At 47.7% G+C, this 16,666-nt stretch overlaps 3 protein-coding genes across 3 annotated transcripts; 2 read left to right on the top strand and 1 right to left on the bottom strand.

Annotated features, from left to right (window-relative positions):
* Nucleotides 1–23: 23 nt before the first annotated feature.
* Nucleotides 24–2,391, top strand: LOC117902524 (N-acetylgalactosaminyltransferase 4). The gene is made up of 4 exons (XM_034813951.1): nucleotides 24–740; nucleotides 800–1,142; nucleotides 1,207–1,635; nucleotides 1,691–2,391. The coding sequence occupies exons 1-4, from the start codon at nucleotides 241–243 to the stop codon at nucleotides 2,363–2,365; spliced, it is 1,947 nt and encodes a 648-aa protein (XP_034669842.1). The 5' UTR covers nucleotides 24–240; the 3' UTR covers nucleotides 2,366–2,391.
* A 4,026-nt stretch (nucleotides 2,392–6,417) lies between these two features.
* Nucleotides 6,418–7,143, top strand: LOC117902713 (eukaryotic translation initiation factor 4E-binding protein 3). The gene is made up of 2 exons (XM_034814275.1): nucleotides 6,418–6,571; nucleotides 6,812–7,143. Exons 1-2 carry the CDS (start codon nucleotides 6,418–6,420, stop codon nucleotides 7,018–7,020), a joined length of 363 nt encoding a protein of 120 aa, XP_034670166.1. The 3' UTR covers nucleotides 7,021–7,143.
* A 1,319-nt stretch (nucleotides 7,144–8,462) lies between these two features.
* LOC117902711 lies at nucleotides 8,463–9,681 on the bottom strand. Its single transcript, XM_034814274.1, has one exon. The coding sequence runs from the start codon at nucleotides 9,679–9,681 to the stop codon at nucleotides 8,668–8,670; it is 1,014 nt and encodes a 337-aa protein (XP_034670165.1). The 3' UTR covers nucleotides 8,463–8,667.
* Between the last annotated feature and the right edge of the window lie 6,985 nt (nucleotides 9,682–16,666).

Below are 16,666 nucleotides of genomic sequence, written 5' to 3'. Positions count from 1 at the left end.
TCACCCAGTCAGCGTTCGAGCTGCTGATTGATAGTGCAGAAGCATGTTGCCCAAAATGTTCGACCAAAATCGAATTTGCCTCTCGCCTTATCGCACGATATCTGCACTTGCCCTGTGGCAATTACACTAATGGGCCCGCCGTTGCCACGCACTGCCATGTAGTCGCCGCATCACTCCGCAGCGCTCGTGCCAGCAGTCTCCAAAGAAGACTTCCACCTGCACGACGTCGCTGCATCCCCGATGGCCCTGAAGAAACGCTACGTCAAGCGACTCGTTCGCAAAGTGATTTTCTGGCTGCTGTCCATTGCCGCCGTCTCGCTGCTCACCACGCTGATTGTGGAGAAGCGCATAGCACCCGGCGGCACTGGCACCGACTCGGAGGAGCAGCTCGATCCCAATGGTGATCCCATAACGCCCGTTTTCCGCGCAGCCAACATCCCACCCACGCGTCGTGCCGCTCGTCCGCCGTACCAGGATCGCAGCCTGGCCAGGGAGCAGCCTCAGAACACAGGCTTCAGGTTGCCCGAGGTGGAGGGCGAGCGAAGGGATTGGCATGACTATGCCGCCATGGAGGCGGACAAGCGGCGCTCGGGTCTGGGGGAGCATGGGCTGCCCGCGGAGATCGAGAATCCCGACGAGAAGGAGCTGGAGCAGCAGATGTACCGGAGGAACGGCTTCAATGGTCTGCTCTCCGACAGGATCAGCGTCAATCGCTCCGTGCCGGATGTGCGCTTGGAGCAGTGAGTAGAAGACAGAAGATGGCCCTCCAGCTGCTCACTTTTCCCTCTCCTCCCTGCAGGTGCAGGACCCGCCAGTACCTGGCGAAGCTGCCGAACATCAGCGTGGTCTTCATCTTCTACAACGAGCACTTCAGCGCCCTGCTGCGCTCCGTCTACAGCGTCATCAACCGCACGCCCGCGGAGCTGCTCAAGCAAATCGTCCTCGTGGACGATGGCAGCGACTGGGCGACGCTCAAGCAGCAGCTGGACGACTACGTCTCCCTGCACTTTCCCCAGCTGGTGACCGTGGTGAGGAATGTGGAGCGCAAGGGTCTCATTGGGGCACGCCTCGAGGGCGCCAAAGTGGCCACCGGCGAGGTGTTGGTCTTCTTCGACTCGCACATTGAAGTGAACTACAATTGGGTAGGTTTTATCTATGGCTTTGGTTGGCTCTTCTTTGACTTCCACTTCCACTCGGAACTTGCAGCTTCCACCCCTCATCGAGCCCATCGCCATCAACCCAAAGGTCTCCACGTGCCCCATTGTGGACATCATCGACCACAGCAACTTCGCCTACAACGGCGGCTACCAGGAGGGCTCCCGCGGCGGCTTCGACTGGCGCTTCTTCTACAAGCAGCTGCCCGTGCTGCCCGAGGACAGTGTGGACAAGTCGCAGCCCTACCGCGATCCTGTGATGATGGGCGGCCTGTTTGCCATCAGAAGCGACTTCTTCTGGGAGCTGGGCGGCTACGACGAGCAGCTGGACATCTGGGGCGGGGAGCAGTACGAGCTGAGCTTCAAGATCTGGATGTGCGGCGGCATGCTGCTGGACGTGCCCTGCTCCCGCGTGGCGCACATATTCCGCGGACCCATGGACCCCAGACCCAATCCCAGAGACTACAACTTTGTGGGCAGGGTGAGCCACTAAGCCTCGAACCTTGAGCTTCCTCTCACATTTCCTTTACTTGAAGAACCACAAGCGCGTGGCCGAGGTCTGGATGGACGAGTACAAGGAGTTTGTCTACACGCGGGACCCGCAGACCTACGACAACATCGATGCCGGGGATCTCACGCGGCAGCGCGCCATTCGCGAGCGCCTGCAGTGCAGGTCCTTCGACTGGTACATGAAGGAGGTGGCCCCGGACTTCCTCCGGAAGTTCCCGCCCGTGGAGCCGCCCAACTATGCCTCGGGCGCCATACAGAGCGTGGCCTTCGCCTCCCACTGCATCGACACCCTGAACCAGGGCGCCCACAACGCCGTGGGGCTGTACAGCTGCGCGGAGAACCGCACCCACCCGCAGAACAATCAGTTCTGGCTGCTCACGCCCGACCGCGAGCTGCGGCACAACGGGGCGTCCAACTGCCTGGACGTGCAGGACCAGCAGGCGAATGCCACGGTCTGGCTGTGGAGCTGCCACAACCAGGGCGGCAACCAGTTCTGGCACTACGACCGCGCGCACAAGTGGCTGGTGCATGCCCCCCACGGGCGCCGCTGCCTGGAGGCCATGGTGGAGCAGGCGGAGGAGGGCCAGGAGGGCCAGGCGGCGGTGTACACCAACGAGTGTGATCCGGCGAACGATCGCCAGAAGTGGGAGATCGGCTACGTCAACAACGAGCTGCTGGACAAGTTCTTCGAGGGAGTGTAGCAGCTTTTTCCAGCCATTGTCAACAGCCTCAAGCAGATGTACCCATGTACATATTTATGTACATTTATGTATACATATATGTACACCGCTTGCCTCAACAAGTTCGAGGAACTCGCGCCAGCCCAGCCCTAGTTCAATGCTCGTTGCGAAGGTTTTCCTTTCCTTCTCCAGTCTCTAAAATAAATTCCACTTTTTCCATTATTTTATTCTGTTGCCAACTGCTTTAGGCCCCTGCATTATTGATGTACGGCGCGAAGGGAGCGTGAATGAAAGATCTGAATGGAGAGAGGGATCTCAGATGAGAGTTGTGGCAATCGCATCGGAAACGAATGGGCGGAGTGCCACGCAGTTTTTGTACTTTTAGACGCTCTTATACATCCTGTTGATACCCTTGCAATCAGGATTGGTTGCAGGAACTCTGGAGCTGAATGGTACATGCCGAACGAAGACCTGAGAGTCCCCTTCATCGTAGAAGTCACTAATGAGCAAGCCACGAGGCAACAATCCATCCAAAGTCATGGCAGAAGCAGAACCAAAGCTTCCCAAACAGCCATGGACCATGGGTAGACCTGAAAGACATCTCTAGCCGGCCTCCCCGCTATTTGTATAAGTTCTAAAAATCTAAACAAAAAAATCCCCAAAGGGTGTATTTTTATGGCGACTCTCCACCATCTATGCCACATTTCTCCGCCTGGAGCTCTGCCCAAAAGCCTTATCACAGGCTATTGAACTGTTTTTTTGGCACTGCCGAAAGTTGTTGGTTAGGGAAGGGTGGTGTGGGGGGTAACCAATGGAAGATCCCAGAAGTAATCGGGCAGGGCATCGTGTGCTGTTTAGCTGATGTAATGCAAGACGCAAATTACGCGACGCCAAGAGCACAAGGGATGAACCACCTCCCCTAATGGCAACTGGCAATGACTTAGCCGTCAAGCAGTCTCGATTCGATCTGCTGCGGCTGCAGCCTTATCGCTGCAGTCTGTGGTCTGCTGTGCGCTTATCTCGTAGGCAGACCATGTGCTCGGGGCACATGCTAATTTATGGACTTAATGGATGTAGATATTTTTTGCTGTTTTGGTGTACTTTTCCCTCCTTCTGCCCTGCGCCGTCCTGCGTATATTTTTCATATTTTGCATAAACAAAGTCAAATGAATGATTTGATTTTTTTTTGGCCAACGGCTCGGCAGCGGCTACTGAATGTGGGTCATCGACGTCAACAAAAATTGGGGGATGTGCTGCTTGTTTTGTTCGTACACTTTCTTATCGAAGCTTATGGGCTAAAGGAAGTATTTGAAGGTGGGTAAGTAATGGGAATAAATTAGATAATGTATTGAGAACATTTTATAGCTGTTTTATGGCAAAGAATTCCCTTACCATTTATGGCATTTACGGATACAATTTCCTTCTCTCCCATAATCATTATTTTATTTCTCAGAGTAACCAAACTTCGATCTAAAATCAGCTGAAACTTTCAGAGGCTGTTGATATTTTCATTCGATTTCGGTTTCGCTTTTCTTCGCATTCGCTGTATTCGCATTGAATTAAATTTCGGGCCTCGTCTCGTCTCTCATTCACAACTATCTTTGCCTCGTTTAGAAATAGATCCGAGAGCCCACGCAACCGCTTGCTGCAATTTCATCAGCAAATTCTACACCGAGAATAATCCCCATGAGCCGTAAACAACAATACACAAATTTCGGTGTTTGCCGGCTAGACCGGTCCGCAGCACTCCCAGAAAATGTCTCAAAGACGCATTTTCACTTGGCTGCAACGCAATAAGAAAATGTCTAGGAATCTCCCTCTCTCTCCTTTGGATGCGCAGGTACAACTGAAACCGAAAGCGAAATCGAAATCCAAGAACCAGTTGTCATGAGTACATTAGGAGGGTTGATAAGAGACCCTAATGGGTGAGGTGAGTGGTGTGTTTTCTCTCTCTTGAAACATTTGGAGACTCGGCACACGCACGTAGGGCAGGTTTCTATGCTGTGGACTACGTGCGGGATGACACATCATAATACCAGCGGAATCCCGTGTGTTCTGGTTTCCATATGCCCAAAATGTTGTTTACGGTTAGGTTCTGTGGGGGTCAGTCAGTCAGCACTTAGCTTACATAGATTTTCGTGTCTCTCAGTGCCGCCCCCTACCTAGGCACCCGTTGCCAGAAATTAGTGTATTTGGGTCATGATAAAAGTCCCACATAAAGTCGTTTGCATTTGGCACTTGTTGGTGCACCAATTACAGAGCAAACATCCCATAAAATATCCCATTTATCAAAAGGTATTTTTATGATTGGAATTTACCATTGAGGCTGGCTAATCATGGAACACAACCCTTGGCTCTTTACGTTGATTTTAGACCTCTAAAGAAGCTCTCCCAATGATTCTATTCTACCATCCCAAATCCCCTTCAATATCTGCTTCTATAAAAACTGCCAAAAATAATGATCACACACGTTTCGTCCCAGTGTTTTTCCACGCCAAGGTCTTTCTCCAATTTAAGCAGAATTCTTTGGGACATCATAAATTTCCGCACACTTTGCTGCTGACCTTCAATCCACTACGTCGGCGCCAATGATTGTCCCACATTGTTGTGCAGATCAGATCCCAATACACGTGGCAGCTTTACATTGCCCACTGCCATGGACGTTGGCCAACAATTCGAATTACGTAGCATAGTGGGCGCCAGCTACGTAAGCATCAGAGTTGAGCTCCTTTGACACTATTTTACATGCGTCCGTTCAACATTTCGAATTTTGTCAACATCAACAAACGCCCCCACAGCTCGTGCCACTTGCTAATTAATTTTATTGATATGCTCTACACGTCAGCGGTAGCCGGCAAACGTGCCATTATGTTAATTAGTTATAGATTGGCCGAGCACTTCCCGAAATGCGAAGGAATCACTCAGCTATCATGCCAAGAAACCAACTGATTTGTCTGGGGTGCATCACCCACTCGCATGGATGATGAAATCTGAGTCATACTCTTCTCTTGGGCATAGATAATAGAGTTTTTGGTAACGGAACCCCCCCTTATGCATGAGATGTTAAACCGATTCGATGCGATACGAATCTGCTGTTTGTTCATTTAGGTATTTCTTACTAACTTGTTTACCAATAATATTGCCGTGCATTAAACAATAACAAATGGCTAAAGATAAACAGAAAGCCCAAGGCAAAAGGCAGCGGGCAGCGGGCAGCAGGCAGCAGGCCACCCCAGTCCACTCTAACGGTCTCTCTCGATCGCTCTTTATATCTCTGTCTCTGTCTTGCTTTTGCCAGAACCGTCTGAGGTGTGCAGCAGACTAAAACAAAAACAACCCCAAGAAAGGAATACAAGCAATTGGCGGATGCGAAGCCTGCGATACCCTTTATTTATTTATTTATTTAATGCACATATTCCCCCAGCTCTTTTGTTCGGATTATAGTCATAAAGAGATTCACTTTTCCACCAAAAAATTGTTTATTGAAAAATGGTTGTTTTCCGGCAGATGGTTTCAATGAAAGTATTTACTATAAAGTGAAGTGATCGAATGCTTCCTCATCTAGACAGCAAAAGTCTACACCAATTCGTCACACCCCTCTCTGCAAAGGGTATCAAACCGATTCATTAGAATAAGCAGGCAACAACAACAACAGCAACAAGCGACTTGGAATATTGTCATAATACGCAGAAATGCGGCGGGCAGCAAAAACATCACGCGAGCGAGAGAGCGCACCAAAACAATGACAAGAGAAGAGAGAGAGTGGCGCCGGAGAGAGCCGGCAGAGGTCGCCAGCAGAGCGCCGTAGTATATATAGCAGCGGACAGCAGCGGTGTGACAAGCATTCGGCCCCAACCTAACGGACAAGCAGCAGCAGCAGCAGCAGAGCGGGAGAGACAGCTGATAAGCCAACACAACACAAACCGCCATACAACGCAATTTGTGTAAACAATAAACAAGAGTCGTAGAAGAAACGACGACAAAAGCAGTAAAATAATCAAAAGTGCTTACAAGCCAAGCGGAAAGTTTTTCCAAATACCAAGAACCAGCAACAAAACAAAAGTCAATCAAAGATGTCTGCATCACCCACCGCTCGTCAAGCCGTTTCCCACGCCCTGCCCATGATGGCCGTTAAGACCAAGAAGATCGTCATCACCGATCCCATCCAGATGCCCGAGGTGTACTCCTCGACGCCCGGCGGTACCCTGTACTCCACCACGCCCGGAGGTGAGTTAATTTCGGGTTTTTGGCTGATGAAACTTTGCGTCTGAAGTGAATCAGTCGGGCAGATAAGACACGCACATGTGCGCCTGGACTTCCGACTGACTCACTATCAACATTGCACGCCAGAAATGTTTGCTCAGCCGCAGCCATTGTTATCGCTCGGAACTTTGAAGCTGATGCAATGGGCACAGAGGACTAAACCTTTGACTAAACAATGAATTTCCATTCTGTGCATGTTTCCAGGCACCAAACTGATCTATGAGCGTGCTTTCATGAAGAATCTGCGTGCTTCCCCCCTGAGCCAGACGCCGCCCAGCAATATTCCCAGCTGCCTGATGCGCGGCACTCCACGCACCCCGTTCAGAAAGTGTGTGCCCGTGCCCACGGAGCTGGTGAAGAAGACCCAATCGCTGAAGATCGAGGATCAGGAGCAGTTCCAGCTGGAGCTGTAACCCGATCAGCGCTGGGGCCTCAATTCCAATCAAGCAGCAACTGCCAAAATCATTTAGTTCTTACGTTTGCCCAGACACTGATCTTATAATCTTAGAGAGCGTCCGTCATCAGTTAACAAAACTCAAACCTGAATCCATTAGCCCATCTTAGTCCTTAAGCCTAGCAGCACTTTGCGATCGTTCAGTTTCGTTTCGTTGATTCAGTCATATTGACTTTGTATCTGTTTAATCTCTAGCTCCTAAGTGAAATGCAATGCAATAAAAAATCAAATCAAAAATCATATAAGCCAAACAATTACTTTCTTTATCAGCAAATGAACCTTGAGAGCTGGCGGTTATGCGTTTGTTTGCCACTTTCCACTTCACCTTGGAGGGCTGTTCCGATTGATTCACCTTGAGTCTGCGTTGAAATTTTGGCAGTTTATTGAACTGAATGTTAGAGTAAGAGAAAAAGATAGAGCAGCAGCACAGAGAGATGGAAAAACCGGCCGGCATTTTGGCCCCCAACTGTGGGGTAGCAGCGCGTGGCCCAGTTCTAGACTATTCAAACAGCCCGAGATCAACTTGAATGTGAATATAATAAATGTATTCGAGTGTGTATGTACATATAAAAGCAAACCAGCAAAAAGGCGCACAAAAAATAGATCTTGTAGAACTGCGCATTTAGCAAAAAGACTCGTTGGAGAGCCCTGCCCTACCCTGCGCTGCCTTTGCCGGTCGCACATGTTTCGACCCCTTCCCGCTCCACCACACACAGAACCCAACACGATCCGGAGATCTCGCAAAGCTTCCCAAACTAGCCGGCACGTTCCAATCGCATTATAAAATTGCGTATGAATAATTATGGAGCCACACCAACACAGTTTTGTTTGTTTTTCAATTTAGCAAACAAATGCAATCTGATTTTAAAGCAAACGAGAAAATACTCAGTGTATTACTAGAAATAACTATACCCGGTAGACTTTTCTGACCATTCCTTTCCGTCTTGTTTGTCGCCTAGTGCTCAGAGCATTACGTTTTGAAGATACGAGAAACCCAAAATTCCTTTAGATAATGACCATTTATATTAGATCACCGAATTGGGATCAGATTGGATGATTTTTATGGCCAGAATAAATGGCCGCCACCCAATTCAGATGTAGAAGTGATGTCTACTACATATGTACGTAGATGACAGATGTAGAACAATTTTTAGTACGCTTGCCGCTATATTAACTCGACATCCCAATCTACATCCTACATGTACCTTTCGCCGTGCAAAATCTGCGGATTTAGTGGCGCCCACACAGCTCAAGGCGGCTACTTTTTGAACTACCGACGTGTGCATACACTAGAAAGCTGGCTGCTATAAACCAAATCACCGCGCAAATATTAAAATTTAAAACAAATAAAACTTAAGGCGTTCTTCCAAGAAAATAATAATGGGTACACCCCATAAATCATTATTAAAAATAGATGTGTGTTTATTTGATCAAGTTTCGATGTTTTGCATAGGAAAATGTACAAGAATCTCAAATAACTTCGGCAATCTTACAATCTAAACGAAGAGAGCGAACTTTACATATTTACAATAAGATACACATAAAATTATATATATGTGAGTGCGTGTGTGTGTGTTATAAGGGAATAGGGAACCCTCAACAGCCTCTACTTGAACCTCAGGAAGTTCCCTGCTCCCCCCAACGGACCGTGGCCAAAGTGCAGGGCGTCGGGCGTGGTCTCGGATCGAGTGCGGGCATCCAGCACAGAGGCCACGCGCTGCTGGCCGCTGATGTAGCCCAAGGAGCCGGAGCCCAAGTACACATTGCCATTGGCCAGGCGCACGAAGCCCAGTCCCCCGGAACCCAGTGCGATGGCATCTCCCTGGCCCTGGCCCTGGCCCTGACCCTGGGAGCGCGGCTGGATGGAGAGGGATTGCTGTTCGAGCAGCAAGGAGTTGGCACGCGAGTCCAGTTGAATGCCATTGCTGGAAGCGGAGGCTGCACCCAAGTGTGCTCCATAGCGATCGAAGAAGCTGGAGCTGGACAGAAACGGAGCCGGGGACTCGTCGATGTCGTTGTCGATGATCTCAATGACGGCGTACTGCTTGAGCTGCCTGCCATTGGCCACGTAGGACTCCCCGGGCGAGATCAATGCCTGCTTGCCGAAGGGAATGCGCAGAGGTCCTCCCGCAGGCACTTGTCCCGGCCCACTGGGCACCACGATGGGCGTGGCAGCGGTGGGTGCCAGAGGCTGCGCGTAACCGAAGCCGGGTGCACCGTAGACGGGCCTCAGAGTGGGTGCCTGGCCATGAAAGCTGATGGAGGAGATGGGCGACGCCACAGGCGGCGGCAGGTAGGTGGAGACAATGGGTCCCGCAGGTTTCGGCGGCAGGTAGTGGCTCACAATGCTGCCAGCGGGCGCAGTGGGTCGAATCCTGGGTAGCGGCACTCTAGCGGTGGGTAGCGGCGGCAGCGCCGGTAGCGGTGGCAGCGGATGGATCGTGGGCAAGGCGCCAAACTGATGACCCGAGTAGATGGCGCCAGGTGCCGACGGAGCAGACGGTGCCGACTGATGCGAGGGTCTGTCGTAGTGGTAGCCGACATCCGCTTGGATGGACTGCAGCTGCAGCGCAAGGGAGAGCAGCAGCAGGCCCAGGACAGCCTGTCGATGATGTGGCATCTGGAATGGAGGGAGTAAGAAACGAATAATTGCTCGTGTGACATCATATAACAGCTCAATCAATGCGATAAATGTTTAATGCGAAGTTAAAGTCGTAAACATAATTGAACAAAAATCACTCAACGCTAGGCGGTTGTCTGTCTGCTGCTGGGCAACAAATACTCTGCAGATTTCCAGCGGTGCCTGAGTAACAAAAGAGTATCCACACATCATGGGAGCTACTCGCTGGCCGTTTCCTATTTAATTGATTTAATTTGCGGTGCAACAACTGGTTGCCGCTCGTTGGATCGTTGGATCGCTGGGGCTGCAGCGGCTACTGTAATTGCCGTGATATTTCATGCATCGATCGTTGCCCAAGGCGGTGGTCACAACCTAATTAGCCGCACCAAAAAGGCAAACATCTCTACCCGCACAATCTGTGAACCAATTAAATGATATCGTTGCATTTAATTGGATATTTAATATTCGTTCCTCCCATTAGCACTTCGGCACGGCCCTCCTGCATCAATCTTCCTGGGCGCACAAACAAAAGCCAGACCCAGGCGGGCGTCGGCCTAATGATACTTATCAACTTTTGGAGTCGCCACCAGCACAGTGCCACAACGGCCGTAAAGCGTGGAAATAGCTGCAGCTTCAGCTTCAGCTGCTGTTGTGTGGAAGTTTTAAGCACACTTCGCATTTTGTTTGATTTTTGCTTAGCTTTTGAGTGGAGCAGGAAATGGAATTCATTTTTGTATTTTCTGACCAATTCTTGCTTGAGTTTTTGTGCTCAATATATAATTTGTCTCTTGCAGTTCTTGTGGCATGCCTGTTACCCTCTTGTAGGGTATACATAAACCCAGAGTCCCTGCCTAAAACGTTGTGTGGCTTGCAGTTGTTGGCCAAGTGGCGTGTGGTCATTGTTGCTGCTGCTGCTGCTCCGCGTGGGCGTTGCTTTGGTGGCAGTTTCTGGCTGCCTTTTTGCTGCTTTTTTCCCCGTTTTACTATTGCTGCCACTTGCCTTTGTTGTTTACATAAAAGGCGTTTAATTAAGTCATTAACTGCGGCAGATAATAATAAAACATGTGCCACAATGCGCGGGAGATCAAATGTGAGCACAAAGTGTGGGAAAGTATTAACAGGGAGAGAGAGTTTTGATGGATTTATGTGTCCTTTTTGTTTCCGAGCAAACCCCGCTCGATGCCCAAGTCTTTTGTGTGTATTTAGTCTTCCCCTTCGCTCCTTCCTTTTGCAACAAAAATCTTTTGTCACGCACAAACCTTTCCTCCTGAAACTGGTTGCTCAAACGCACAAATAGATTTGTAATAAATTATGCTCTCTATGCTCCACAATAAATCAATAAAGCTCCAGCCCAAACGCAACTTTTTTGTGCATTTTTTTGCATACAGGAAAAACGCATTTTGGCAGCGCGTGTGCCAAGCCAAGGGGTTTTTCCGTTGCCCCAAAAGACAGCAAAGAGTGGAGAGTGGCAGAGCCAGAGGGTGACAGTTGGCACAGCCAAAGACACAGGGCAGGGGCTGAAGTTTGCTCTGGAATCCCTCGCGGACCATGACTAGGCCACTGAGTGGAAAGGCACTGGGCCAGCGGCAGGCTGTTGCTGTTGCTGTCGTTGCGTGCTGTTGGCCACTTCGAGCTCAATGAATGAATTGCATTGATTGAACGACTCACGCACCGCGCCTTTGGTCTGGCTACGCGCTCTATAAATATTTCCCCTGGAAAGGCGCAGGCGGCTGCAGCGAAAACTGTGTCAATGCAGACTCCAAAGTCTGACTCGCTTTTGGGCTGATGATTGCATCAGAGACTGCGCCGCGAATCGTATGAAATGGCAAGATTATTTCTGTGTTTTGCAGAAACGGAAATTAGATTTTGTTTTAATTAAAATCCTTTGCGTAAACTCACTTTTTTTTGTATAAACTGCAAGCCAAAGGCTAGGGAGTTGCAGGCCAATCACTTGGCTGAATATTAAGTTACTCCACGCAGAGCCAGCAGCCAGCAGCCAGTGCCAGGATGTCACGTCATGGCCGCCTTACTGGAAGTTGGAGTTTCAATCGGGAATAGTCGCTGCAGCCAGAGGTTGTGCAATCTGTTACCAATCTTCAAAGTGCGTTTCGCTTTTGGGCCCAGACTCTTAGCGTTTTGCGTGTGTGTGTTTGGTTTGCGGATTAGCCGAGGGGCGTTTGGCTCGTTTTGCATTTAAACCAGTTTAATAAACTGGAATCATTTGGCATCGGATCCCCAATCCCCATCGATGAGGGCTGCAGGAATGCTCCGCGAGTGCCGAGTTGCCGGGCTGCTGGCTGCTGAATGCATTAACCACACACATTAATCACTCAGCTGCACATCCTCCTCAAGCCAAGCAGCAGACACTCCAACGAGTCTCCCCCCATTGAACGCATAATGACAAATGTTGCGCATGCGCCGCGTTGACCGACTAAGCAACGCAATGTGAAAGGAATGCTGTTGGGTCTGGATGGAAGATGGAATACTCTAGCAGGTTGACGATGTTCAAGAATTCTGCTCGATTGATTGAGGAAACTTTCTATGCCTTTTTAGTTATTTCTTGAAGATATTCCACGGCAAAACTTGAGGAAAGTTCATTTAAAAATGTATAAAAAAGTACAAACAAAAGTTGACATAAATTAGCAGCTTTAAATTGATGAATTAGCGAAGAGAAATTAAATCTAGAAATGTAATTAAATGCATTTAGCAGCGAGGGGAATGACCTAACATTTCCAGAATTTATTGAAAGATAATTTGAAGCCTGATCAAAAATGAGTACAAAAAATCTCTCTGCCAGCGATCAGGAATCATTTCTCTCAATTTGTACCCTACTTTACTCTTACTTAAGTCATCATAAGTACCCTCTATGCCGCTTGTGTTCACAGAACTCGTTGGAAATAAAAGTTATCAAATCGCAAGACAAGTTTTTAATTACCCAGCAAAAAGGCCGCGCGGAGTGCCCCACGCGGACAACGCAGGCTGGCCCCGGCAGCACTTTCAAATGCGTAAACTAGTTGGCAGCCTCAGACCATTGCAGATTTCAATTAAAAAATCTTGAAAACTCCAGACATCGGACTGGAATTGAATCGAAGTCGCAGTCGTAGTCGCACTCGCAGTCCCAGAGTTGGAGTCCGAGTTCGAGTCAGAGCCAGCTTAGGGTGTGTCGCTGGGTATCTCTCTCTCGCTCTCTGATGAGGCTCTGATGAGGCGGCTGTTAGTGGCTTGGACATTCGAGCCTTAGGGGAGCTGCGGGATCTGCAGCTAACAAAAAATTTGCGTAAGTTGCCGCCGCAGCGCAGCCGCGATCTGCGGCCTTTCCAAATGGCTTCCAATCGGGCCACGCAATCTGGAGTGGACTCTGTCTCGCGATCGAGTCCAGGCCTCGTAGCACAGAGCACAAAATTGATTGACTCGAGGCGTTTCGCGACGCATTTTCCTTTGCTCTTTTCAGCTTTTTTCACGCCACATGTGGAACGCACTTAAAACGCTGCTAATTGATGTCGTTCGTAAGCCGCCTCGCCACGCCACGTTGCAACATCCATTCGAGGCAAGAGCTGCTGAGATCTCAGCTTGGGTGTGTGGGGGTCTTGGTCCTCTATCTGGCTCTGTCGAATGATAATTTGCCTAATCACCTGCTGTGTTCGGCTTACATTTTATTTGGCAATTAAGGCGGGTGTTGGACTGCTCTTAATTATTAAGACAAAATATTTTTGCAAGCTGAAAAAGTGTCACCAGCGACAGACAGGTGGCTGTTTATGGATGGAACTGGGAGAGCAAATTTATACAGAATTTAATTGAGTTTCTAATGGCATGGAGTATGGTGAGGCTCGAGTAGGGTAGAGGCAATAACGAATGAACTTTGAAGAGAGTTAAAGAGGTTTCAAATCTTTTTCGCTGTTTATTTGCAAGTCAGAAAGTTTCTTAGATAAATATATGGAACTGATCTGTAACAAGATCAAAGCATTTTTGAGCTGAAAGCGCGATTCTTTATACCCAAAAAAGGCTGTCGACAGGGGTTTAAATATTCAATTTAAATAAAATAAATTAACAATAATTTGAGAACGAATTTTGCAGGCATTCTAATTTAATTTATTTTTATTTTTAAACATTTTAAGTTGCCAAAAAATTCGTTATGTTAAAATTCGTTGCAAATTGTCCTTCTTTTTTTTTTTAATGTATTTTCTTATAGGAAACCCACGATCCATGCCTGCTCCGTCTCAACGCAAAAGGAGAGCCCAGGTCAAGGCAAACTCCATTACGCAGTCGCACAATTTTGCAGCTTTATTTAGTTGAATAGAAAAATTCGACCACGCCCACATGTGCGTTAACTGAAAAGCAAAACGCAATTTGTGGCTGCAAGCGTGGAGGAGGGCTTCGCGGAGACATGGAAGAGAACCACTTGGGGCCCAATAGATACTCGCAATTTGCATTAAACGACAGCAGCCGACTTGACCTGGATACCCAAAGAAGTCCGTGGCAAAATACGCAAACAAGAAGAAACATGTGTACGCCAGAAAAATGTTTTCATGCCTCAGACAGGCGCCAAAAATCCACTGGCCCAAGCAGCTATGCAAATGCAACAAAATCTAAAAACAACATTTAAACAGCGAGCAAAAACTGAAACTATCTGGTAGTTAGTTGAAGAATCAATGCTGAAAGGCAGATTCAACGAGATTCAACTTGTTTTCGAATCAAGTTCGTTCCTCAGTCATTCGTTTTTTTGCTGTGTGTTCTGGAAGCGGAGCATTAGCAGCGCTTGGCATTTGATAAAGGCAATTAAAACGGAATTAAACAGAGGAACAAAAGCAGAATGAAAAGAACTTGCAAGACAGGTGTTGAGACTAGGAAATACCTTAAGCTGAATGGGAATTTAAAGCAAAGAAAATGGTCAAAAGATTATGTTAAAATGGAAGAAAAAATGAAGGCAGCTTTACCTTAAAATATTCTTCTTTCAACTTTGATTTTATTATTCATTATTGCCCCCTCTGACTGGCTAAATTAAACTGCAATTCTGAGCATACATTCTTCCGTCTGTTACATGCCTAAACTCAAACAGAACATACCCGTTTTTACCTCTCTTTTGGCTCAGCAAAAAACCCAAGTAAAATTCTATCAGAAATGTCAGCGCCAAGCGTTTGTCGTTTGATGATTTATTTTTGGCAGTTTTGCGGCTAATTGTCAAGTTGCTACAAAAAGTGTCAACTGGCCCAACAAAAACCTAACAAAAGCAAACACAGGAGGGCGAGAGAGAGGTCCACTACGACCTCCAGAGGAAGGAAGGTGCTGCCGCGACAAGACAAGACAAATTCTAACGCCCGTTGACATATCACGAACTTTGCCTGAGAAATGCAAATTCAATTTCGGTTCGGCGATCAATTTGCATAGCAGCAGTACGCGAATTGAGTAATCGAACTGGGCAAAAGAGATTCAGATTCGAAAGGGGCAAATGCGTGACTGTGCCACACTGCCTAACCCACTTGAACTCGCCCCCCACAAAACATAATTTGAAACTTTTTGGCAGTGACCAACAATGGCAGTCACGGGCCTCAGGGCGAAAGTGGAAGAATGGCCAAAGATTGAATCGGATTGAGGTCTCTCCTGAGAAATATTTGCAGCTTTACACAATTTATTGAAAGGCCAAATGTTTGGATCTTTAAATGATTTTTTGCTGGAAATATTAACAACTTTCTTGCTGAAAACGCTGCTGCAGTACCTGGCACACATTTCAGTTCTAAAAAGGGTTTTTATGGCGCTTGAAAGACCGCCCAAAAACCTCATTATAATTACAAGCCATTCATGAAAATGTTTACATCAAAATTTTCATTAAAAGTTTTTCAGCTTGATGCAAAATCATTTGAGGAAAAATATTCAATCAAATTCCCAATTAGCCAGAGGTCAATGGATGAACAGCCTGAAGATTTCCACAGTCTCCGAGGGGCAGTGCCCCGCTGGGGCCAAACAAATCTTGGGATCAAACTGCAGGCCTTTCGTCTTCAGTTTTTCCTTTCGGCGAGTGGTCTTCAATGCAATTTGTGCTTGTTCGATTGTTGGCTAATTTCAAATGCTAGCCAGCTGTAGATACTTTCAATTAATTCGTTGTGTTGCCCTTGTTATTGTTTATTTTTGGTTTTAGATTCCGATTTCAAAGCCCGCTGACTGCCGCTGTTGTAGTTGAACCTTTGAACTGGAATGTTTGCTTTGGTTAATTTGTAAATTGAACATTTAGCCAGCGAAGATTCGGGCTTACACAACCCCCCAGAGCAGGGTCTCGTGGGTCCGCCCTACCGCAAATCTCTTTTCCTAATGAACTTTAAGGCTAGATCCAGAGCCACAACCACAGCCACAGCCACACTCGGCAGTAATTAATGGAACCTCTCTGTGCAGGAGAAACTCAATTAGTACTTGTCTGTCCCGGGGCCCAGTGCCATGTCTCGTGTCTCCGTTTCTGGGGTGTCTTGTAATGTTGGTGTCTGGCAAAATGTCAACGGATTTGTACGCATTTCTGGGTGCAGCCACAGGCTTTGGCTTGTGCCTCACCCTGGTCGGGTTCTGGTTCCATGCCATTTGTTCACCTGCTTTAGCCCGAGGGTAGTGCCAGGGCTCTGGCTTAATTATGACAGCATTTGCAAGGGTTTTTGTCTGGAATTCGCATGATGAATGTCAATTTAATTCGCTTTATTAATTAGTCACTGTCCCATGGCTTTGTCTGGCTAATAGTGTTAATTAAAATGACCCAAACATGTGCCAAAAGTGGAAGCCATAAAAGAGCGATTTGAGATGAGACGAAGTGGGAATGCTCTTTAAAAGGAAGCTGAAGAAACTCAAGAATATTTATGGGAATATTCTCAAAGAGAGGGTAAAATTGTAGAAAATTTAAGGTAAATATAAGGGCAATGCTTTCTAATGAACCTAAAAGTTAGGGGCAGAACATTGAGGTATCAAAATCTATCGTTTATTCTAGTAAAGTCCACTTCCACCATGCTCT

This window comes from Drosophila subobscura, chromosome U, assembly GCF_008121235.1.
Source record: "Drosophila subobscura isolate 14011-0131.10 chromosome U, UCBerk_Dsub_1.0, whole genome shotgun sequence".
NCBI classification, from domain to species: Eukaryota; Metazoa; Arthropoda; class Insecta; order Diptera; family Drosophilidae; genus Drosophila; species Drosophila subobscura.
This window is presented reverse-complemented; position numbering and strand designations above follow the sequence as displayed.